The sequence below is a fragment of the Rattus norvegicus genome, chromosome 2 (assembly GCF_021556685.1).
Source record: "Rattus norvegicus strain SHRSP/BbbUtx chromosome 2, alternate assembly SHRSP_T2T, whole genome shotgun sequence".
NCBI lineage: Eukaryota > Metazoa > Chordata > Mammalia > Rodentia > Muridae > Rattus > Rattus norvegicus.
Genome location: NC_141535.1, coordinates 184960682 through 184984991, shown reverse-complemented (window position 1 = coordinate 184984991; position 24310 = coordinate 184960682). Strand labels below are relative to the sequence as shown.

Here is a 24310-nt window from a genome sequence, read left to right as displayed (position 1 = left end):
GTAAGTGCTCGTCAATCTTTTTACTTCCAGGTATTCTGTTTGTTTGTTTTTTACCACACATACCTTCGGAATCCTTACTATATGGTCTCTTCTCAATCCCCTTAGAAGCTTAGAAAGCCAGCTTGCTCAATCACGGAAGCAAGTAGCCAAAAAGAGCACATCATTCCGACCAGGATCTGTGAGTTCTGGCCATTCCTCCCCTACTTCGCCCACACTCAGTGAAAATGTACCCCCTGGGAAAATTGGAATGAACCAGACATACAGGTAAGAATACCTCAGACACTGGGCAGTTGGATGGACTCCAAGAGCCTTTAAAGTCATGTCAGTGAGAAACATGGTCTTGAAAATGCAGCTTCTGAGAAGCTGGTAATAAGAATAGTTAATTAGAAATTTCATGTCTAAGAAACACACTATCACCAGAAAGTCATTTGCCAAAACTTCTTGAACATTGTAACATCATTGCTTCAGCAGAAAGACCATCAGGTCTTCTCCTTGACTTTTAGGAGATGGCAAGGATGTTTAGAAGTACCCTATTGAACTGTTGACAGTCTGTCTGAGGAGTCAACAGGGAGTAGCATTACATTGTTGTCCAGGTTTGTTTGGTAAGGCAAAGGATCTGACCTTGTTCTTTAGCGTCCCGAGCACAGCTGGCTGGTGTATTAGTACACACCTGTAATCTCAGTTCTTGAGAGGACAGAGCAGAAGATTTGGGAGCTGCAGAATATTCTGGGCTACATGAGACCTTGTCTCAAACAATAAAACAAAAAAACTGTATGAAAGATGAGAGAAATGACTTAGCCAGATGGAGAGAAAACTATATAGCAAAGAGGCTTGTTGCCTTCTGATCTAATATCTTGCTTTTCATTTGCAGATCACCTTCAGCCTCTGTAACATCTACCCCAGCACCTGCAGCCCCTTCTGGGCCTCCAGCCCCTCCAGGGCCTCTTGCTCCTCCTGGACCACCGGCCCCTCCAGCTTTCCACGGCATGTTAGAGCGGGCACCAGCTGAGCCCTCCTATCGTGCCCCTATGGAGAAGCTTTTCTATTTACCTCATGTCTGCAGTTACACTTGTTTGTCCCGGATTAGACCCATGAGGAATGAACAATATCGGGGCAAAAACCCTCTACTGGTCCCACTATTGTATGACTTCCGGAGGATGACAGCACGTCGCAGAGTTAACCGCAAGATGGGCTTCCATGTAATCTATAAGACACCCTGTGGTCTCTGCCTTCGGACGATGCAGGAAATAGAGCGCTACCTTTTTGAGACTGGCTGTGACTTCCTGTACCTGGAGATGTTCTGTTTGGATCCATATGTCCTTGTTGACAGAAAGTTCCAGCCCTTTAAACCTTTTTACTATATTTTGGACATCACCTATGGCAAAGAAGATGTTCCCCTGTCCTGTGTTAATGAGATTGACACAACTCCCCCACCCCAGGTGGCCTACAGCAAGGAACGCATTCCTGGCAAGGGTGTTTTCATTAACACAGGCCCTGAATTTCTGGTTGGCTGTGACTGCAAGGATGGGTGTCGGGATAAGTGAGTTGGTGGGGTGTGCAGACATTGCTGTCTCTGCCTTCAGGTTTAATACAGTTGCTTTTCTTTTTATTCTTTTATTCTTTTTTATTTGTATTGCTTTTTCTATATTCCCTTTCCTCTTTCAGCTAGAATTCTGCTAAGCCATTGTGAAATACAGATACAGAAGCTGGGTGCAGTGGCACAGACCTGTAATCTCAGCATTTGAAATTCAGCACTGCAGCAGGTTCATCTTGAGCTCTGGGCCAGCCTAGGCTAGCTACACAGTGAGATCTTACTGAAAAGAAAAAAAGAAAGACATGAGATAGGGACACCAGGGTCTGATAGTCTTATATGGCCCCATGAGTTACCCTGGGAATTGTTCTGTTCCTATCCCCACTTGCTATTTTTGTCTCCCCTTTTCTTTCTTTCTTTCTTTCTTTCTTTTTTTTTTTTTTTTTTTTTTCCGGAGCTGGGGACCGAACCCAGGGCCTTGTGCTTGCTAGGCAAGCGCTCTACCACTGAGCTAATTCCCCAACCCGTCTCCCCTTTTCTTAAACTTTCATCTTGTCTCTGTTTTCTGCACTATGATTCTCTATATCTACTCTACTCTCACTGTATCTTATTCATGCTTGTTCTTACTACCTTTACCCTACCCCCATCCTTTGTGGTTGATTTTTGCCCTAAGGCTCAGGTTTGTTGATGGCTTAAAGGGCTATTGGGAGTCCCTGGTGACTGAGGGTGAGGCCTGGAAGTTCCTGGCAAGTGAAAGAGTTTACATAACCAAGAACTGCTTAAAAGTATGGTTTTTAGCTCCACCTTGCCATAGTAGAGCTTGCTTCTTGCTCAGCATGGCTCTGGAGGTTAGAGCCTTTCTATTTCTCAAAATTTAGGCAGTCCTTGCCAACAAGGTCACCCACTCAGCAGGTGCACCTCCTTACCACAATGGGCACCTTGGGCATGGAAGAGCCTGGCTTAAGATGAGTGACTATAGCTAGCAGGTCCTAAGTTGTGTGTTCAGCTCAGTTTTTATTTAAGATGGCTCAAGCCAGCCGGAACTTACTAGCTGAGGATAGCAGTTAACCACTGATCCTCCAACTTCTATGTCTCAAATGTTGATTACAGATGTGGATCACTATGCCCAGCCCTCATCCTCATGAACCTAAGAACCACAGCTGTAGTTACCTTCTCTCTCTCTGCAGATCCAAGTGTGCCTGCCATCAGCTCACTGTCCAGGCCACAGCCTGTACCCCAGGGGGTCAGATCAACCCTAGCTCCGGCTACCAGCACAAAAGACTAGAAGAGTGTCTGCCCACAGGGTAAGTAGTCAGTTTGCCCAAGTCCTCAGAGGAGTACATTCTTGTTTTTCTGTTTGTAAGAACCTTTGGAAACCTAACTTGCCAGGAGGCTGAAACAGGAAGATAGTTTCAGATCCATCTGAGCTATAATACTAAAATTCTGTCTCAAAAAATATATGAGAGTAATTAGAGAGTTTTCACTACTTTTTCTTATGCAGAAATCTTAGAAGGATGTGATAGCATATGCTTGTAATCCCAGCACTCAGGAGGCAGATGCAGAAGGATTGCTTGATTTCTAGGTCTGCTTAGACAATGCAGCAACACCTTGTGTAGAAACAAACAAAAATGGAATTGGCAGTGCTCAGCAGTTCAGAGTGAAGCACCTGTTCCTGCAGAGGACTTGGTTTGATTCTAGCACCTACATGGTGGCTCATAGCCACTTGTCACTCCGGTTCCAGGGGATCTGGTACACAAATGCTCACAGACATGCATGCAAACAAAACACTCATATACCTAAGATTAATTTCATAGATGTCTGAATGTTCTGATTATGACGAGTGAATTACAGGGCTTTGTTAACCTAAAATGAAAAGTTAGAATCAGGCCCAGTGGTAGTGGTGTAGTCTTGTAATCTCAGCACTTGGGAGACAGAGGCAGGAAGTTAAAGGACACCCTGGTCTGTTCCAGGCCAGTGAGTGGGGAAAAGAAAGTTAGAGTCAAAATCGTGATAAATAGGTAAGTAGGTAGGGTTTTTGTTTTTTTGTTTTTTTTTTTTTTTTTTGGGGTTCTTTTTTTCGGAGCTGGGGACCGAAACCAGGGCCTTGCGCTTCCTAGGCAAGCGCTCTACCACTGAGCTAAATCCCCAACCCCGGTAGGTAGGTTTTTAAGTAGCCTTTTAATATTTTTTTTTCTTTTTGGGGGGTGCTATTTGTCTTAGATCAGAAAAACAGAATTTCAAAGATTTCAAAGACCAACTTGGTAATTTTAAGAGAATATATGAGAAGTAATGGGAGCTTAGGCCTTACACTAGAATGGAAATGGCAATGGGGATTAAGGAGGATAGGGCTGAGTGTGTAGCCCAACAGAGGCATGGTTAATATGCACCAAGAATGAAGTAATAAATGAGAGCTGTTGGGTGCATGAGAAAGTACAGCTCTATAGAGAGAGAACTTGTTTGTTGGTTGGTTGGGGTTTTTTTTGTTTTTTGTTATTTTTCCAAGATAGGATTTCTCTGTGTAGCTCTGGTTTCCTGGAACTCACTTTGTAGATCTGAATAGCCTCAAACTCAGAGGTCTGCCTGACTCTGCCTCCTGAGTGCTGGGATTAAAGGTGTGCGCCATCATACGCAGTCTCATACAGAGCGTGGTAGATGGAACAGTGAGTGGGGTGAAAGAAGTAGAATCAAGGACAACTCCCAGACGTTTGACTTGAGGAAGCAACTGGTTATTGATGCTGCATATTGAGTTGGAAAGCCAAAGGCTGTGCGTCTGGATGTTGTTTCACCTTGTTTTCAGCCATGTTAAATTAGGAGCCCAAAACAAATGTGAAGAAGATGGTAAAATTCTTGGAACAGGCTGTGCATGGTGGTGTACATGCCCTTAAATCAGCATTCCCAGAGGCAGAGACAGATCTCTGTGAGTTCGAGACTAGCCTATTTAATATTTAAGAATGTTAAAAACAGATAAAAAGATTGCTGGAGCAAAGTTAAGGGCTTAGACATAAAGACCTAGGTGTCCTCAGTAGAGAAACAATAAATTTAAATGAATGTTCAAGGCTAGTCCCTGAGTGCCACATTTAGAGTTTGCATCAATATCTGAGACTCAGAAGGACAGGTCAGAAAGAACTGTAGTGAGAGTGGAAGATAGTGCAGCTAATATGCCCAACCCCTGAGTGTACGTATTAACACAGGGAAGGGAGAAGGAAGCAGGCGTAAGTAAGATTGCTTCATTTCTCATCATCAAAGGCTCTTTTTACACTGAAAGGTATGCTTAGTTTGGGCGTGTAGCTTGGTGATTGAGCACTTGCCTATCATGCATAAGATCCTGGGTTCAGTCCCCAGCATAATAAACCAAAATATATTGACATTAATAGACATAGTTAGAGTCAGGTAGTGATTATAAACATCTTTACTCAAAGCACTCTGGATGCAGAGGCAAGTCAATCTCTGCGAGTTCAAAGTCAGCTTGGTCTACAGACCCTGTCCCTCTAGTTCCAGGAGTTCCTTCCAGGGTACCTGTATTCATTTGTGTTTGTGTTGAGTGTACACACACACACAATTTAATAAAAGAAAAAATGTGGGTGAGAATCTATAATACCAGGATTCAGAAAGTATAGACTGAAGAATCTTTAGAAGTTGAAAGCCATCCTGGTCTATACCCAGTGAGTTTCAGGCCAGCCAGAGCTACATAATGAATCTGTTTCTCTCAAAGAGAAACAGACATGACTAGAGGCTAGAGAAATGGCTCAGTAGTTAAGAGCACTATCTGCTTTTCCAGAGGACTGAGGTTAAATTCCCAGCACCCACATAGTAACATAACTCTAAGTCCAGTTCCAGGAGATGCAATACCTGCAAAAGACATACATGCAGGCAGAGCATCATTGCACATAAATAAAAGAGAAGAAAGCTTGATGAGAAAAATCTCTGGGGGGCTGGAGAGATGGCTCAGTGGTTAAGAGCACTGACTGCTCTTCCAGAGGTCCTGAGTTCAATTCCCAGCAACCACATGGTGGCTCACAACTATCTGTAAAGAGATCTGATGCCCTCTTCTGGTGTGTCTGAAGACAGCTACAGTGTACTTATATATAATAAATGAATAAATCTTTAAAAAAAAAAGAATACAAAGCCACCTTTGGCTGTGCAGCTGATCTAAGGACTGGGAAGGCTGTGCTACACGAAAATGAGACCCTTTCCAGAAGAACTAAAACCATGAAAAAATAAAAGAGAGAAAAAGAAAAAAAGGTTGGAAGACTGAGAGTCTAGCTTAATGCACTGCTTGCCTAGTGTTCATGTAGCAGTAAGACTGATCTGCAGGTGTGTGTGCTGTACATCTGTCAGACCCAAAATCACCATTGTAGAGAAGAAAGTGGGAGAAAGAATTAGAAATTCAGAGTCATTTTTAGCTACTATATAGCTATATAAACATGAGGCCAGCATGGTTTATATAAGACTCATCTCAAAACAAACAAAAAGAGACATTTTTTTAAGATTTATTTATTATATATAAATGCTCTGTAGCTGTCCTCAGACACAACAGAAGAGGGCATCGGATCACATTACAGATGGTGGTGAGTCACCATGTGGTTGCTGGGAATTGAACTCAGGACCTTTGGAAGAGCAGTCAGTGCTCTTTAACCACTGAGCCATCTCTCTGGGCATGGCCTTTAATCCTAGCACTCAGGAGGCAGAGGCAGGCCGATCTCCGAGTTGCAGAACAGCCTGGTTTATAGGAAATGTTTGGTTATTGGGTAGTTTTGCTTTTGCCATCTCTTTTTCAAGTTAGGGTTAGAACCCAAAGTCTTGTATTACTGTTGTGTTTTGAATAAGAATGTTTACCACAGGTTCCAATCTTTGCATTTTTGGTGGAATTGTTTGGTAAGGATTAGGAGATGTGGCCTTATGAAGGAGGTATGCCAATAGAGATGGTGAGTTTTAAGGTGTTAAAAGCCCATGACTTTGCAGTTAGTGTTTTCTCTCTGCCTGATGTAAACTCTCAGCTGCTGCTCCAGTACCAGGCCCCACAACATGATGGTAGAGAATTGACCTGTAAAAATATAACCTCCCCAGCTAGATACTTTCTTTTATAGTTTGAGGTGTCTCTTCATAGCAATAGAAAAGTAACTTAAGATTACCACTTAACTACATATCCAGTCCATAAACAGACTTTTCCTTCTCTCTTTTTAAAAAAATCAGAAAAAAGACTTAAGTTCTTTTCTGAGACAGGTTCTCCATCTGTAGCCCAGGCTATCATTGAAACTTGCCATCTGCCTAGCTTGGCCTCCCAAGTGCTAGAATTACAAGCCTGCACCACCATATTTAGCAAAAACATTTCTGAATAAGTACAAATATATGCCACTCACATTTTTTTTTTTTTTTTTTTTTTGGTTCTTTTTTTCGGAGCTGGGGACCAAACCCAGGGCCTTGCGCTTCCTAGGCAAGCGCTCTACCACTGAGCTAAATCCCCAGCCCCACCACTCACATATTTAAAACTATTAGTTGCCCAATACACATGGATTTCATTTTTAACCCTTAACTTGAAAAACACTATACTCTGTAGCTAGCCTACTTCTCTCCCTCTAAAGTTGCTTGAAGTGTGTTTATATCCATTACTTCCTAGATCCATTTCACTTTTTTTTTTTTTTTTTTTTAAGCCTACCTCTGGGGTTTTTGTGCAGGAGATGTGTTCTTGGCACCTTCCACTGCTTTTGTTTGTCTGGCTTTAACCTTGATCTCTCAGTTTCAGTCTCCTGCCTTCAACCTGTCCCTGGGTACTTGAAAAGTAGGCCTTTTCCCCTGGGAATTGGTTTTGTTTATTAGACATGGTCTCCCTTGCTAGGCAATCTTCCATCTGACTGCATAGCCAATGATGACTGAATTTTTGATCCTTCTGCGTCTACCTCAGGTGCTGAAATTCTATACAGTTACTATACACACAGTACTTTGGTTTTTTTCTTTTTTTTTTTTTCCTTTTTCTTTTTTTTTGGAGCTGGGGACTGAACCCAGGGCCTTGCGCTTCCTAGGCAAGCGCTCTACCACTGAGCTAAATCCCCAACCCCGTACTTACTGTGTTTTAACTCTTTTCTCTTTTACAGCACCACATTTGTACTTTTTATAAGTATTTCTGACAACTTTGTTGACTCAAGTGTGTGTTTGCTTTTTGTTTGTTTTGTTTTGTTTTCTCATATTACAGTGTAAGCTTTCTGGGCTTTCTCTCTTCCGAACACATTGTATCACGGCACTGCCTAGTGCAGTGTTACAGAGTAGCCACTGAGGAGTTTTGAGGAATGAATAAATGAATGATACTTAGGATAGTTACTCTGATGGTAGCCTCCTGTGCTGGTAACATATATATTTACATGAATAGCCCCCTAATTCTCAGTAGGTTTTCCCTAGGTGAGGCCTGGAGCCCACTGTAGTGCTGGGATTAAAGCATGCACCACTATACCCAATAGGCTTTTAAGGACGCACACAGTAAAGCAGTTCCCTAGAGAGGTGCTGATATGTGATACTACTCAGTTTCTCAAAACTGCTTGAACTTCAGTCCTCTTAAAGCATTTTTGTCCATGTATATCACAATAATCCTACTCAGGTTTTGTTTTGTTTTATTTATTTTTGTGGTGCTAGCAGTCAAGCCCAAGTCTTTTCATGTCTGGCAAGGGCACTCCCACTGAGCTACATAGCCTCAACAGTCCTTTCTAAAGTTGAGGGGAATAAATAAACCTTTACTTTTATTTTATTGTTGCATTGTTTTAGATTTACTCTTACTTTGGTCTGTCTTGCATACATGCAAGTCTGTATTCTGTGCTTAGCCTTTTGGATCCCCTGGAATTGGGTTTACAGATGGTTCTAAGCCACCATTATGAATACTGTGTGCTGAACCCAGGTCCTCTGCAATGGCAGCAAGTGACTCCCAATTACTAAGCCATCTGTCCAGTCCCTTTTTTTGTATTTTGAGACAGGCTCTGGTTGGCCTTGAACTCTCAGTGTTACCAAGGATGACCTTGAGTTTCTGAAACTCATGCATCTGCCCCCAAATCCTGGGCTTACAGGAATATACCACTATCACCAGTGTATGCTGTGCTGGGGATATAATTCAGGGATTCTTGCATACTAAGGATACACATTACCTAGCAAAGCTACATCCCCTGCCCTGGTGGATATGTGTAGTCGTGGGTAGTGCATGTGGCGATCAGGTCAACATCATTCATCTTTGCTCTTTACCTTCCTTCCTCCTCCCTCATGGTTTCTCTGTGTAGCTTTGACTGTTTAGACTGTCAGCCTAGAACTAAGAGATCCAACTGCCTCTGCCTCTGGAATGCTGGGGTTAAAGGTACCACCACCAACTAGCAACTATCTGTACTTTTTATTAGGAGCTTTTTTGTTTTATATTACATTTTTTGCAGTTTGAGGCAAGATCTTTCTTTGTAGCCTTGGCTGTGCTAGAACTCAAGTGTGTTGACCAGGTTGGCATTGAACTCAGATTCACCTGCGTCTGCCTCCCATATTTGTCTTTTCTTTAGTTGTTGAATTGGAAGTATGGGGTCAAAATTATTATGACCTTTTCTTTGTGTAGTCACAATGTTTGACACAACTCTTGTTAAATAAATGTTACTAAACTCAGCATATTGGCACATGCCTTTAATATGGAAGGCACTTGGAAGGTAGAGACAAATGGCTCTTTGAGTTCTAGGCAAGCCTGGTCTATGTAGTGAATTCCAGGATAGCCCAGGCTATGTTGAGAGACTCTGTCTCAAAAAAAGTAAACAAAAATTTTTCTGAAAGAATACCAGCTTTATGCTAACAAAAGAATTATATCAGTATTTTCTTATCTGTTTCCTTTTGGTATATGTAATCTGGCTTCTGCTTTTCTTCTATATCTATCTGTTTCTAGATGTCAGGGTTTTATTACATTTATTGGGTGATTGCAGGAGTGTAGAGATCAGAGGACAACTTGGAGGAGTTGGTTCTCTTCTCAAACCCTGTAGCCTCCAGGGGTTGAACTTAGGTCATCAGTCTTGGTGAAAAGTGCTTTTACCCACTAAGCTGGCTCACCAGCTCCTTTACTTGTATCAACTCAAACAATCTATAAGCTTGTATCTACAGTCTGAATCACTTCATTGTTTGCTAATCCTTTCTCCAGGGGTTAGGCACTCTGTCACTCATGGTGTGCAATGTTACTATGAGCGTCTTTGTGAAGCACTTTCCCTTCTGGATTATGTTCCTGGTCTTTGTTTTCCCATGAGTCCAAGAGGATATATGATCATCCCATAAATCTACTCTCAGGTCACTACTGACTTCAGGATCTTTGCTCGTGACATGTCACAGATTTGAATACTCACTGATTGTATTCTGACCTCCCAGGGTTTATGAGTGTAACAAGCGCTGCAAATGTGACCCAAACATGTGCACAAATCGGTTGGTGCAGCATGGACTGCAGGTTCGACTACAGCTGTTTAAGACACAGAACAAGGGCTGGGGCATCCGCTGCTTGGATGACATTGCTAAAGGCTCTTTTGTCTGCATTTATGCAGGTTAGTGATAAAGAGAAGGGTTTTTACCCTATGGGGTTTGGGACATGGAAGGTCAGGGGAAAGTTGGACATAGCAGAGTGGGCATAGTAACAACACATGTCTATAATCCAAATATTCAGAGGTGAAGGCAGAAAATTGAGAGTAGGAGGTAACCTGAGCTACATACCTAGACTGTACCTCAAAAAAACTGAGGAGTGGAAATGTAGATCAGGAGAACAATGTATGCTTAGTTTTCAGGAAGTGCTGCATTCAGTCCCTAACATCACAAAAAAGAAAGGATGGATTGATGAATGAAGCGTTGACAGTTAAATCTGGGACTAAGAGGAGATGGAGTCTCTTTTTCTATAAAGGACACGATAAGTGATATGCCTCTATAGGTAGGCCAGAGAGGGGAAAGTGCTTCGTAAATGGTGCCAGGGGATCAGATCTTGACTATTGATTGATGTTTCTTTCAGTGAGAGACCTCATTTAGATTCAATTATATCATTTTCTCCCAGAGATATTTTAGCACAGTTAGGAAGTATCAAGGTAAACAAAAGAAAATGGGAAGGGCAAGGCGACAGCTGCAGTGACTGTGCCTTAATGGCAGAGGTGAAGGTGGCATCCAATGAAAGCCCATAACATAAGATTTTACCCTGCGAGTGGGTGCAGTACTGATGAAGACCTTCAATTCTCTTTATTCGCAGGCAAAATCCTGACAGATGACTTTGCAGACAAAGAAGGCCTCGAGATGGGTGATGAGTACTTTGCAAATCTGGACCACATTGAAAGTGTGGAGAACTTCAAGGAAGGATATGAGAGTGACGTCCCCAGCTCCTCTGACAGCAGTGGGGTGGATATGAAGGACCAGGAGGATGGCAACAGTGGCTCAGAGGACCCTGAGGAGTCCAACGACGACAGCTCCGATGACAACTTCTGTAAGGACGAGGACTTCAGCACCAGTTCAGTGTGGCGTAGCTATGCAACCCGGAGGCAGACTCGGGGTCAGAAGGAGAGTGAACTGTCTGAGGTGACTTCAAAGGACTCCCGCGCCCCAGACCGTGGGCCTCCCCACGTCCCTATCACTCCCTCAGGATCTGTAGGGGGTTGCAATCCACCTTCCTCCGAAGAGACACCCAAGAACAAGGTGGCCTCATGGTTGAGCTGCAATAGTGTCAGTGAAGGTGGATTTGCTGACTCTGACAGCCGTTCCTCCTTTAAGACTAGTGAAGGTGGAGATGGCCGTGCTGGGGGAGGCCGGGGAGAGGCTGAAAGAGCCTCTACCTCAGGATTGAGCTTCAAGGATGAAGGAGACAGTAAGCAATCTAAAAAAGAGGTAAGAAATTTGAGAGCAGTCCTACTTCCCTGTAGAAGTAATTTACTTTAATTCATAGGCCTGGTGGTATAAAACTGCATCTGGTGATGGTCATCCTAGCTGGCAGACTCCCAAGGCAGTGTGAGGTGTTACACGACAAGAGTCAGGGAATGTGTATTTATGTTAAAAGCAGTGCCTTTTAGCATTGGTACAAATGAAGATTGAGACAGGGGGCTCCCCCCTTCCAAGACTCCATCTCAAATGCAAAGAAATAAAGAATTGATTCCAAGTATATTGAGTTTACTGCTGTTGTTTTTTTTATTTAGACAGGGTCACAGTTCACTCCAGGTTGACGTGAATTTTGCTATTAGAAATTGTATCTTTGATGTTGAAATATTCCCCGTTACAGGTGTAAAAACTGTTGGGTCCAGGAAGCACTGCTCACAGTGCTGTTCTCAGATGTCCATTATTGGGAAAGGTTAAAGGCCCTTGCCAGGGGAATATACTGTTGACTGTTACTGTTATCAAGTTACAATGTGATTTCCCCACATCACCCCCTTTAGTGTGCGTCATGGTAATGTTGTTTTTGGAGATCTACCTTGGACCAAGAAAGCATTTAACTTTTCCCTTGTTCCTTTTCCAGGACCCTGAGGACCGAAACAAGATGTCAGTGTAAGTTCTTGCTTTTTCATCCTTCTAAGTCTGCCTCCTTCTCTTAAGCCCACAAAAGAAGCCTAAGAAACAGCCAGTAGCAACCTGACCCTCTCCATCTTTGATCTTCCCATAGAGTTACTGAAGGCTCTCAGAATCATGGACACAATCCTCCCATGAAGTCTGAAGGGCTTCGCCGACCAGCTAGTAAAATTTCTATGCTCCAGAGCCAGCGAGTTGTGACTTCTACTCAGTCAAACCCTGATGTGAGTGACCTTTTTATGCTTACCTTAGGTTCATCTTGCCTTCTGTTTTATTCAGTCCATGGAAAGGAGCACACACCAGTCCCACCCCAAGTTCTTACTAGCGTGACTGTCAAGTCTCTTCTCTGACTTTGACGCTGTGCTTTGTTCTCCAGCATCTAATCGTCTATCGCCATAGCCCTTTTTGCCAAGTCCTGGGTAAAAGCATTAACTTGAAACAGCCTTTCCATTAGCTGCTCTCACTTCCTCACACCCTGTCTCTCCAGGATATCCTAACACTGTCCAGCAGCACAGAAAGTGAGGGGGAAAGTGGAACCAGCCGAAAGCCCACTACTGGTCAGACTTCAGCCACAGCAGTTGACAGTGATGACATCCAGACCATCTCTTCTGGCTCTGATGGCGATGACTTTGAGGACAAGAAGAACTTGTCGGGTAGTCTGAAATGTTTGGATGTGGTAGGAAGGAACAGGAAAAGTAGGAAAAACATTTTTAAAAGAAGGAAATGGGGGTTGGGGATTTAGCTCAGTGGTAGAGCGCTTGCCTAGGAAGCGCAAGGCCCTGGGTTCGGTCCCCAGCTCCGAAAAAAAGAACCAAAAAAAAAAAAAAGAAGGAAATGATCCAGATCCCAAGAGTTGGGCAGCCTTGCCAACTCTGCTACACTGTTAGCTGCCATGTGCCCTTCCTTTCTTCCCAGTACCCCTGCTTTTCTTCAGCTCCTTAATTCAATATAACTCGTGCTTTAAATAAAGTATGATACAAAATCTCAGCCTGGTGGCCCAAACCTGTAGTCCAACATCTGGGAAGCTGCAACATGCTTGTAGGTTTGAGACCCACCTGAGTTACATGGAGCCTCATCTAAGACAGTGTGACTTATGGTCTGCCCCACCCCCAAGACCAGGTTGTCCTTGAATTCAAGAGATCGCCTACCAAGAGCTGGGATCAAAGGTGTGCAACCAACCACACCTGGCTAGTGGTTTAGGGTCTTAACATGAATTTAGCTAGCTTTTTGCTATCCCTGAACTGCAATGGTTGGAATAAAAATGAGGAGAAATGGGGCATGGTGGTAACATCTATGATTCTAGCACTTGGGAGAAAAGGGGCCCAGGAGGATCACACATTGATATCAGCCTAGCTTAAAGTGAAGGTGGTAGAATGAATGTCTAGTTAGGAGTGGACGATTCCTCACCACCACCACTCCTTTTTTTTTTTCTTTCTTTCTAGGACCAACAAAGCGTCAGGTGGCAGTAAAATCAACCCGAGGCTTTGCTCTTAAATCAACCCATGGTATTGCCATTAAATCAACCAACATGGCTTCCGTGGACAAGGGGGAGAGTGCACCAGTTCGTAAGAACACACGCCAGTTCTATGATGGTGAAGAGTCTTGCTACATCATTGATGCCAAACTTGAAGGCAACCTAGGCCGCTACCTCAATGTGAGACTGAAGCACCTATAGGTGGAGGGTTCTATTTCTAACTTTTTAAAGATGTTGTATAAACCTACCTTTGCTTATAAGGTGACCTCAAAGAGTAAAGTGGCTTTCTCTCAAAACATCACTGCTATAGTATGTAATGGGGTAGAGATCAGAGTTTACATATCTGACGCCTCCCTGGTTGAATGACTGTCATCTTTAAACTTACAGCACAGTTGCAGCCCCAACCTGTTTGTCCAGAACGTTTTTGTGGATACCCATGATCTTCGCTTCCCTTGGGTGGCCTTTTTTGCTAGCAAGTAAGGGGGATAATGAGGAAGGGGCACATTCTGTGGAAATTGGGGTGAGGGGAGTACCTTCCTTTGTGATCTGGCTTCACCTTTTACCCTCTAAACTCTACCTTTTTCCCATATCAGGAGAATCCGGGCTGGAACAGAACTCACTTGGGATTACAACTATGAAGTGGGCAGTGTGGAAGGCAAGGAACTGCTGTGCTGCTGTGGAGCCATTGAATGCAGAGGGCGGCTTCTCTAGAGGAAGACTCTTCCTCACTCTGAGGATCCCTTCCCCAGGAACTGGGTCTTTCTGACTCCACGTCTCTGATCTGGCTTCTCCCCAGCTCCTAGTAGATAAAAGTGGGGGTCCTAGATCAGGACGTTGCCAGCGTGGTGCTAGCAGGCACTAGGGTGGGATGACCACCCTAGCATCAGCCTGAGGTCCTTCTCATCCCGTATGTGTTCATGATTCACATGCGCCGTGTATCTGGTTTGTATGGTTTCTTGAAAGTCTTCTAACAAGATGATAAAATAGAGCTTGTGGTTTGTCTTCTCTCCTCAGCCCCATCTTGACCTTCCAGGGAGATGTCATTTCCCAATGGCAACTATCATTAGTTTACCCCTTGATTTTATTTGCCTTGTGTAATTTTTAACAGCAACAAAAGTTCCATGACCAGGAGGGAAGCCTAAGAAAAATAACCCTTCTCAAGTCTTAATAGTCTGACACAGTCATGTTTTATTTAACCTTTAATATACTTTAATTAAAAAAAATTAACAGTACATTTTGGTCTGAAATGGTCCCTCGCCGAAATGCCAGGTAGCTGTAGTTCTGGCTTTGCAACTGAAACCCCAAATGTTCAATAAATAACAGAACTAGTTGCCCTTCTACTCCACACCAGCTTGTCTTAGCTGAAGGGAGGGGAAAAGGGAGGCCAGAAATAGGAGGCAGTGAGATCTAGGAACCATGGTCCCTGGGGTAGGGTGAGGGCATGTATACCCTCCTTCACTTAATTGACTTGTAGTTAAGGAAGAGAAAAAGTTAAAAGTAGCTCAGCTTTCATTTTTGGCCTCTGAGCTAGGGAGCTTAGAAAGGTGGAACCTTGGTCCAGCTTTGGCAGAATGAGGCCCAGAAAAGGGACAGTAAGGCACAACCCTGGCTTGAAGTCAGGGAGTCAAAGGCAAACAGCTAGCTCCAGATTCTTAGGAATGAAGAATGTGAGTTATGACTCCAACCCTTAGAGCTGAGAAGGGTTAGCAGGAGAAAGGGTAGCTTGGAAGGTAGAGAGGGAAATGAGACCAGACAGTCCCGTCTCAACAGGATACAGCCAAGCCTCCTTTCTACCTGGAGACCGGCTGTTTAGAGTCTGGTTTAAAGGCAACTGGGTGAAAAAAGAAGGGAGGTCAACATAGACCACTCCTCATATCCTTTCTCCCCAGAGCTCAAATGCCCCTACAGGGAAGCTTGGCTAGTTTCTTGGCTTCGCGTATTGATGTGGGAGGCAGCTAGGACAACGGTTCAGTCATTCTTAGGATGGTTGTTATTGAGGATGGGGTGGCCATTAGCTAGGAGTCGGCTCTTAGCTCCTGCCCCAGCTGCAGCCTCCTCCCCCTCTGAACTCTCTGTTTCTTCTCTGTCACTGCGTTCATCTTCTACCAGCTGTGAAAAGGACAAAAAGGGTTATGTATCCTTCAGTATCCAAGGGCTGTCTCTAAGTTAACCCCCAAAACCTCATGCTTTTTAAAAGAGAGTTGCTGGCATGACAAGGCATTGGGGCGTTAACAGGGTGAGGGACCTGCAGGAGGAGGGTGGGCCTTCCTCACCTTTCCAGTTATGAACTTGTGGGCCATGCGCACAATGAAGTAGGCCCAGAAGACATGGAGCATCTGTAGCACTACCATCATGGAATTGAAGAAGTAATAGCCAAAGAAGGCAGGGTAGAACTCCAGTGGGTATATCATTGTGCAGTGGAGGATCCTAAGGATTTAAGTGCAAGTCGTAAACATGGCCATGGGCGAAAGCTTGAGGTAATGAAAGGGGCAGGAGCCTGAGCACCTACTCACCAGAAGGGCATGATAACCAGTCGAGTGATGATGAAAACGACGGCGAAGACAATGAAGAGGTTGTTGCAGGTGTTTTTCCATCCTGCGTAGTTAAACATCTTGGCAGACTGTAGAAATAGTCCATCTGTTATCATGGGCTCTTCACTCCCTTAGACATTAGTATGTGTACGTGGTTAGCAGCACTGACAATCCCCTCTCAATCCCCTAGAAGATGGGGGCAGGGGGGCTGCACTGGGGCCTCTACTATGAGGAAGCCTAACCTCCAGCAGGTAGTCGGAAGAGTCATGCAGAGCCATGATGAGGGTCCCTGCTCGGACATAATTGGCAAACCAGGAGAAGCAGAGGAGAATGATGGTGGCCACATGGTGGATGATCTGTTCCTTAAAATCCTGCAGAAAAGATAGAGGCTCCAAAGGACTCTTTCCTGTTCCATTGTTCCTTCTTCTCCCCCTCAGATTTTGTTACCTACATCCCAGCAGCTCTGCCCAGCTCCCCAAGAAGTCAAAGGGGAGACTCTTCACTCCAGGACCTCTTCTGGCCTAGACTTAGTTGCACAGCCTCTTTACCCACCTTTCGCTTGACATCGGAGGCAATGCTGAAGAGCAGGGACCAGTAGAAAGCAAGCTCAATCATGTAGTACCAATACTGAGAAGGGATGATACTCTGGGAGAGGAGAGAGGGGTAAGGGAATCCCAGAATAATTAAACCTAAGGGGCACACCTCCCAACGCATTACTTCTAGCCCCTCAAGATAGTCTTCATGATTTTCCTCTGCCATGTATTCGTGAAACCCTTAAGGGGGAACTGTACACCACAGTACACTCCTACATAAGGGATTTTCTCATACCTGTATGGGATATCCTTCCCAAACTTTCCTCAAGTCATAGAACCAGGGTTTCTGCAAAGAGAGAGATTAAAGGAAGAAGGACTCACATCCTATGGCTTTACCCCATCTTAAAGAATGTGCTCCCACTTCCCAGTACTCACATCCACAGTGACAGCCATGCCAGCAACAAAGGCAATGAGGTAATATGTGAATCTCCAGCTGCAAGAGGAAGCAAGGTGGAAGAATCAGCAGTTTCCCATTGCCTCCAGACTCCTCAAGATACCCTCGCCTCTTCTGCACACCACAGCTCTCTCCTCCCAGCAAGAAAAAAACAACTGTGTCACCCAGCTTCACTTGCCCCAACTGCCCCCACCTGGCTTCTCGGAACTTCTTGAGAAGACTGGGCCTGTCCTGGTTGCGGCGGCGGCGGAACCAACGTTCTACCTGGCGTCCAGAGAGCCCACTCTGCCGAGACAAAAGGTCTACCTCCACCTAGGCATAGAGACCATTATATTCAGCCCTCATCAGCAGTGCCCTCATTCTACTTAACCGTTCCCCATAATAACCTGAGTCAGGCCCATCCCCTACCAAGTTCCCATCTTCCAAAGCAAGCAAGCATTCAAACTCTGACCCACCCAAGCTCAGCAACTCCCAGAGTCATCTACAGCTCATACCTGCTTGGGCTGCTTGCCGACGGTCAGGTAGAAATGCTCTAAGGTGGCATTGGGAGGTGCCCGCAGTCGGGTTTTCTCCTTAACATTCAGGAGGGCAGCCAGGGGTGTAGCCACATAACTGGGTAAGGGACAGAGAGAGAGGTGTCTGGCTCCCTTGGGGCCCTCCTAACCCTAGATGGGATGGAGAAGGTACTGCAAGATTTAAGTCTGGGCCTCAGTTTCCCAAGTTCCCTGGCAAGCACCTTTTCTCTAGCCTCCTGGGCTGCCCACAGCTGACAAAGCTGCCTATGTTCACTACTGACCGGTCGAGGAGGCGGGTGCAGAATGAGAACAAATAACCATTGAAGGAAAAGCCTGGGGGTGCTGAGCCCTCAGCAAGACAATGGTGCCCTGGGGGAGGGGGAGCATGGGTAGGGACCTGGGTGACCAGAACACCAATGTTTAGAACTAAGTACCAAGAGATCAACATGAAGCCTGATAGGTTAGCTGGCAATCAGGGAAGGTTTGAAGGCATGCTCACAGCTCAAAGAAGTATCGAATGATGAGAAAGAGCAGGGCCAGGGGTAGTGTGATGTAGAGGTCTGAGGCTTTGGCATAGACACGTCCATCTTTGTCTTCTAGATCAGCCCAGGTTAAGTTCACAGGCAGCCATAGTCGTTCCCACCAGAAGTAGTCATACAAGGTCTGGAGCATCCTAAGTGTGGAAGGGAAAAGTAAGGCCAAGTGGAGCACCCCACAGGCAAGAGAGGGAATGAGCACTCCTGGTTGTCAAAAGGAATGGGACAGTGACTCTAGTCTTGAACTCTGCTCTGGCTACATGGCATTGGAATGAACTGGCTGGCTTAAGTGAGGAGGTTTCCTCATGTGTAATAGGAAATTAGTGGCTTTCAAGTTCAGCATTTATTTACTTTGATGCAACTTTCGGTGATGCTGATACCACTTAGGCCTGATTCCCTGGGGAAAAAAAAAGCAGCACTCCTTTCTTATCAATCTTATCTTTTGGATCTCAACCTGGAGGATAAACAAAACCCAGTCTGAGAAGCTGTAGTCAACAATCAGGAAAGTTAATCAGAGAGAGTGAGCAGAAGGGTGCACGCCTTTTTAAGCCCAGCGCTCAGGAGGCCGAGGCAGGAGGATCCATATAGCAAGTTCCAGGACAGTCAGGGCTACAGAGTAAGACCCTTAGTTTGTAAAATGGGTTATGTCCAGTGCGTCTAATTTTGGCACTGGAGCTGCTGAGGCAGTAGGATCATGAGTTTGAGACCAAGCTGAACTGCATAAGCTGTCTCAGGGAAGAGGAGTGGGGAGGAAGATAGCTCAGTTCTGAATAAATGAGGCAAAGCACAGTGAACATCAAACACCCGCCACTCAGTGTCTACAGGGGGAGGGGGGCACACAATCATCTGTCAACCTCTGCTCAGAAAGGAAGTGAGGAAGAATTTGAGTCAGCAAAGAAAAGCAAGTTCCAGGCCAGCCAGGGCTACAGAGAAACCCTGTCTTGAAAAACCAAAAAAAGAAAGGAAGGAGGGAGGGAAGGAAAAAAGAAAGTAAGGCAGGGTACAGGTCAGGACTGGGGACAGAGAATCCAGACAGCAAACCAAGACATTTTGTAAAACTGACCTATTCGCCCGCCCTCTTTCCTCTTTCAGATGGCACTTACGCCCCCCAGCTTGGTCTCAAACTCATGATCCTACTGCCTCAGCAGCTCAAGTGCTGGAATTACAGACTCATCACCACACCTGACATAACCCATCTCTTACAAAGACTTGTCCAGAACATAAGAAGCTGCCTGCAGGGGAACCAGCCAATATCCTCAAGCCAGGGAAGAGCTGCTGTCTCCAACGTCCCTTCTTCCCTCCACAGAAAAAACAATGTGGCGTTGACCACTGGAACCTAGATGAGGCAGGGAATGGTCTTTGGCAGCTTCCCCGGGATTGAGAAGCAACCTTCAGGTGTTCCTGAAGGGTCAATCATCACCATAACGCCTGGAAATTCTAAGACTTGCCGAGTAGGAGAGCCAGGGATGTCCTCTGAAATACCAGGAGAGGTGACAGCAGACTGACCTAGAGACTATGACTAGGAGGAAGGTGGTCTCTCAGGTGGAGAGGAATGGAGCAGCAGCCTGTGGACCAACGTGGGCAGAGGCACCAGGCACTAAATACCGAGTTGCTGAAGGAGGTGGAACCCTCAGCTCACAGCTGAGCTAGGCTGCCCCTAGGTTTGGTTGGCTCTCTCGCCAGCTCCGCCCCCACCCTCCACAGAAGCACTTGCGAAATCCCTCTCAGCATGTCACAGGTCAGTCAGTACTCCTTCCAGCTCAAGGACTTTACCCTCTTGTCCCCACTCCTGCTCACTGCTCTTTTGGATGAACTCAGAGGTCAGCATAGATGATAAAGGATTTCAGCTGCACACACGGCACACACATCCCAGTTATACATTCCAGGCCCCAACATGGAGAGCACTGTCCGTTCCCCTCCACCTCAACCTGAATAAATATTTAGTTTGTCAAATAGAGTGGAAGCCTCTCCAAAGGACAGAATTAAATATAACTGCCCACGCAAGCACACTTTCTCCCTAGAGGAAGGAGAAGGCCAAGTGAAGGTGCAATCTGGACACCCCACCGCCTCCTTCCTACCTTTGGGTTAACTAGATAGGAGGTAGGGACCAGTCAGTACCTGACCTTGTCTCCTGGCTACTGTGTGCCTATCTCTTTCTTCAATGAGACCTAAAGTCAAGCATGCAGGTAATCCTAGCCTTGGGCTATCTCCATGCCATTCCATTACTAGGATATTTTTCTTGATAGAGTCTTTTGAGGGTTAAAGACTCAGAGCTAGCAAGGGCCCAGGGAGTGGGTGGAGCCTCTCCTCTGGGCTCCAGCGGCGTAGGAATGTCTAGTGCCTTCCTTATCCCTACAAAGAAGGTAAGGAGCTAGAGGGTGGGGGTTGGGTAGCCCAACTGGGTATCACTGAAGAGCACACCTATTTCAACCCCAGGACAGCAGCCCCAGCGCTCTCCCACTGTCACTGGAGAGTGAAGACTGCTGGGGGCCTGCACGCTGGGCTTCAAGCTTGCTGTGTCCGTCTTTGCTGTTCTGAATTTCCACGAGATGCAGCAAAGTCAAGACTTTTAACTCAACAGGAGAAGGGACTGGGGTTTCCAGTCAGCCTTACACACCTCCACAGAGCCAGTCTGCTCCCTGCTGCGCCCCTGGTGGCTACTTGGCACCAGCACACCAGACAAAGCATTCCATCAATAAGAAATCAGGACAAGAGAGGGCGACATCCAGCCCCTAAGGGCTGATTACACCTTGATTACACCTGCAACTTGATTACACCTGCAACTTTTCCACTCACAAAAATTATACCGCCCACACACATGAAGAGATCTGGCATGGTGTCCATCTATGTGTTCCTCACACGTGCCTGCCTCAGAGACGGGCACCACTTTCCGAGACACAGGCGGACGAGGAGCCAGTACAGCATGGATTTCACAAGCATCATATTACTCGAAACTTAAGCAGGGTTCTTGCCTGACTCCAACCTCGGCTCCAACTCTGACTGATCCTCCACTCAAAGACCCTCCGACGCAAGTGAAAAGGGGTGAGAGATGGGTGCTTACAGACCCAGAAGGCTGGGAGGGTAGACACTTAACCTACAAGAAAACCGCAGACCCAGTGGGACGGCAGATAGACTGAAAGAGACAGTTTCATAGGCTCTCGAGCCTGAGCAAACATGGAAAAGGCGACATAGTCCTAAGTAGACTTTTGAAAATTTTCTTTTCGGGTAATAGTAGCTGGCCATGAACTTCTTTCTAGACACCCCACCGCCTAGAAGCAACAGAAGTCAAAAGGTGTGTCAACTGCTTCAGGCTACAGCACAGCCAAAGCTATGGGTCAGATTCTGGGGAAGGTAAGGAGGTGAGGCTGTGACAACTGTGGCCTCAGGCTTCACGTGGCCTGCCACTTCTCTGGGATGTTTCACAAACACTGTATAAAAGTATGCCTCCAAGAGACTGGAGAGACCAGTAGGTTGAAGTAGCAGCTGCAAGTGGGATGGTGCTGAAAGAACTGTATAGTGTCAGTTTGCCTATGGCCAACGACAGAGGGGGAAAGTCCCTCTTCCCAGAGAGAAACCGGGCCAGAGACCCCAGTGAGAATAGAGGGGTATGAGGCAGCAATAGACAACAAGGAGCAACACACACATAAACGCACACACATACGCGCGCGCGCGCACACACACACACACACACACACACGAAACTAGGCACTATGTGACCAGAAACAAGACACACACACACACACACACACACACACACACACACACGAAACTAGGCACTATGTGACCAGAAACAAGACCTAAGGAACAGAATCCTTACGCTTAAGGGCCCCATCAAAAGCGCAGTCAACAAACATATACAAGTCAGTCACCTCGGCTCTGGGATGGCAAGTGACTTCCTACCCCAGCTCTAACACAAACAGAAGTAATTGCGGGAGGCCTTCCCTAATTCCGTTCTCTCGGAATTCCGGCCCACTCCAGACCTCGCAGTGCTTAGAACACCCTGACAGCTGAGGCTGGCAACTCATACCCAAGATCCGGTTTGGATGCCAGGAGTGTGTCTGAGGCACAGGAACTCCCAAACTCAAGCTAAAAAGGAATGTCACCCACCTGCAGGTAGCCAGCTAGTTTGAGGACCTCTGGGCCTGTAATTAGCAAGTTACCACCCAGAGCTGGCCACACACGCCCCATAACGGTATAGGAATGTTAGCCCTTTGGGGCCAGGACAGACATTTAAGAGTGTACTCCTTCCTGTTTCCCGTTAGGCACATGGACGCTCTGACCTCCCTCCTGGGGTGGGTACAAGGGGCACAGAAGCAGCGGCAGAGGCGGCGGCCGCCGCCGCAGTAGCTGCAACAGCAGTAGGGGCCGCCGCCGCTCGTCCTCGGCCTCCACACTCAGGCCCCAGGACGCACGCGGGCCCCCAGGGGCTGCTAGCACCAAAGGTCCGCTACTCCTCCACTCCCAACAAAGGGGCGTCTGTGCCACGGATCCTGAGAGAGCGCCCAGCTCCAGCCCCTACCTGTTGCCCCACAGGCCTTCTCTGGGCCGAGGCCCCAGCCTGACCCGGAGCGTCCGCTCCCGCAGCGCTCGGCCCGCCCTCCGGCAGGCCGGCCGCCATGAGCCGGTGGAGGCCCCGCTCCCTCCGAGCTGCGCCCTGAGCCCCCGCGCCCGCCGCCACCGCGCCACCCCCGCGGCCCCGCGCACAGACTCACTCGGCGGCCAGTGCAAAGCTGACCGGTCCGGGCGCCGCTGCTCCGTGTCCCACTTCTAGCGCCCGGCCAGTGCGCACTGACTGGGCCGGGTCCTCTCCTCCCCCTTCCGCCGCCCGCGGCTCCCTCCCTCCTTCCTCTTTTGCCCGCCGAGCCCGGGCGAGCCCTGGCCGAACCCTGTAGCGGAGCTGGGCGTGGGCCGCTGCCAGGCGGGGCCGGGCCCCCGGAACCCTGCGCTGCGCCGGTGGAGCGGAGGAGCCCCGACGGGGCGGATGGCGCGTGCTCTGCAGGGCGCTCGGGTCTCCGGGTGGCGCGGTTGTGGCCTCCACCCGGACATTGGTCGGGGACGCCCTGGTGCCTGAGCCCAGAGCGACTCAGAGAGAGCTGCCTCTGCCCACCCCCGCGGCCCTGGTGTGGTCGGCGACCTCGGCCCGGCTGTCAGCCCTTGGTTCACCCCCGGGTTGGTGGCCACAATTCCCGCGTCCGGCCACTGGCGGCAGAGAAAGGGCCCATCCAGGAGCCCTGCACAGACCCGGATGCTCCCCACGATGAGATAGATCCACAATCCCCCCACCCCCAGCCCTGCTGTTTGGAGCCTGAACAGAGCTACTCTCAACCTTTTGTAAAACATACTCCAGTCTCCATGCTACACTATGGTTAGATGTGATCATCTTCGTATTAGAACCTGTTTTCCCTTAACTAGACCCATAAAATTCATGCTTCAAAAACAGAGCAGCGGTTAAGAACACCCGACTGCTGTTCAGAGGTCCTGAGTTCAAGTCCCAGCAACCACACACAACTAGGTCGCTCACAACTATCTGGGATCCAATGAACTCTTCTGATGTGTCTGAAGACAGCTGCAGTGTACTCATATAAATTAATAAATAACAGAGAGAGAGAGAGAGAGAGAGAGAGAGAGAGAGAGAGAGAGAGAGAGAGAGCGCACTATCGAGCAGCCTTAACTCCATTGTGGACGGAACTTGACTTAAGATGTACTTAAGGGTCCCTTAACAGGGAGACCTGTAGCTTAGCTTCTTCCATGTAAAAAAAAAAAAAAAAAAAAAAAACTTTAAAATCTGCCTGCTCGGGGCTCATGCCCAAGCATGGTCCCAGTATTTGGAAGATGATATCATTTTTTTCAACCTTCATGAAATAGTTTTTTGGGTTTTGTTAAGAGAGAGGGGGGGGGGGGGAGAGAGAGAGAGAGTGTGTGTGTGTGTGTTTTAATGGGTGTTTTGCCTGTATGTATACATGTGTTCCATGCATGTCTGGTGCCCAAGGAGGTCAGTTGAGGGTATCAGTGTTGCTGGAACTGGAGTTATATAAGGTTGTAAGCAGGCATGTGGGTGCTGAGAATCAAACTAAACCGAGTTCTCTATAAGAAGTGCTCATTACTGTTGAGCTGTCTCTCCGACCCTTGTTATGAATCCAGGTCCTCTGAAGGAGCAGCTACGAAGCCATCTCTCCAGCCCCCTGATATAGCATTTTTCTACCATTGCTAAGCCCGCG

At 46.8% G+C, this 24310-nt stretch overlaps 2 protein-coding genes across 8 annotated transcripts in view; one reads left to right on the top strand and one right to left on the bottom strand.

Annotated features, from left to right (window-relative positions):
* Nucleotides 1–14755, top strand: part of Setdb1 (SET domain bifurcated histone lysine methyltransferase 1) — a 30940-nt gene extending 16185 nt beyond the window's left edge. For all 5 annotated transcript variants that reach the window (XM_087634577.1, NM_001271175.1, XM_087634578.1 and 2 more), the window contains 11 exon segments: nucleotides 106–264; nucleotides 872–1540; nucleotides 2719–2835; nucleotides 9893–10062; nucleotides 10749–11377; nucleotides 12000–12028; nucleotides 12144–12273; nucleotides 12537–12702; nucleotides 13492–13703; nucleotides 13911–13999; nucleotides 14117–14755. In XM_087634577.1, coding sequence (XP_087490703.1) covers nucleotides 106–264; nucleotides 872–1540; nucleotides 2719–2835; nucleotides 9893–10062; nucleotides 10749–11377; nucleotides 12000–12028; nucleotides 12144–12273; nucleotides 12537–12702; nucleotides 13492–13703; nucleotides 13911–13999; nucleotides 14117–14234 — 2488 coding nt within the window. In that variant the 3' untranslated portion in view covers nucleotides 14235–14755.
* On the bottom strand, nucleotides 14688–22898 carry Cers2 (ceramide synthase 2). Of its 3 annotated transcripts, none has more exons than XM_087624105.1 (11): nucleotides 22612–22882; nucleotides 18056–18229; nucleotides 17536–17653; nucleotides 17235–17353; nucleotides 17023–17080; nucleotides 16883–16933; nucleotides 16607–16699; nucleotides 16297–16425; nucleotides 16037–16143; nucleotides 15797–15950; nucleotides 14688–15632 (listed from the first exon to the last, which is right to left on the bottom strand). In XM_087624105.1, the coding sequence occupies exons 2-11, from the start codon at nucleotides 18226–18228 to the stop codon at nucleotides 15492–15494; spliced, it is 1143 nt and encodes a 380-aa protein (XP_087480231.1). In that variant the 5' UTR covers nucleotide 18229; nucleotides 22612–22882; the 3' UTR covers nucleotides 14688–15491.
* Between the last annotated feature and the right edge of the window lie 1412 nt (nucleotides 22899–24310).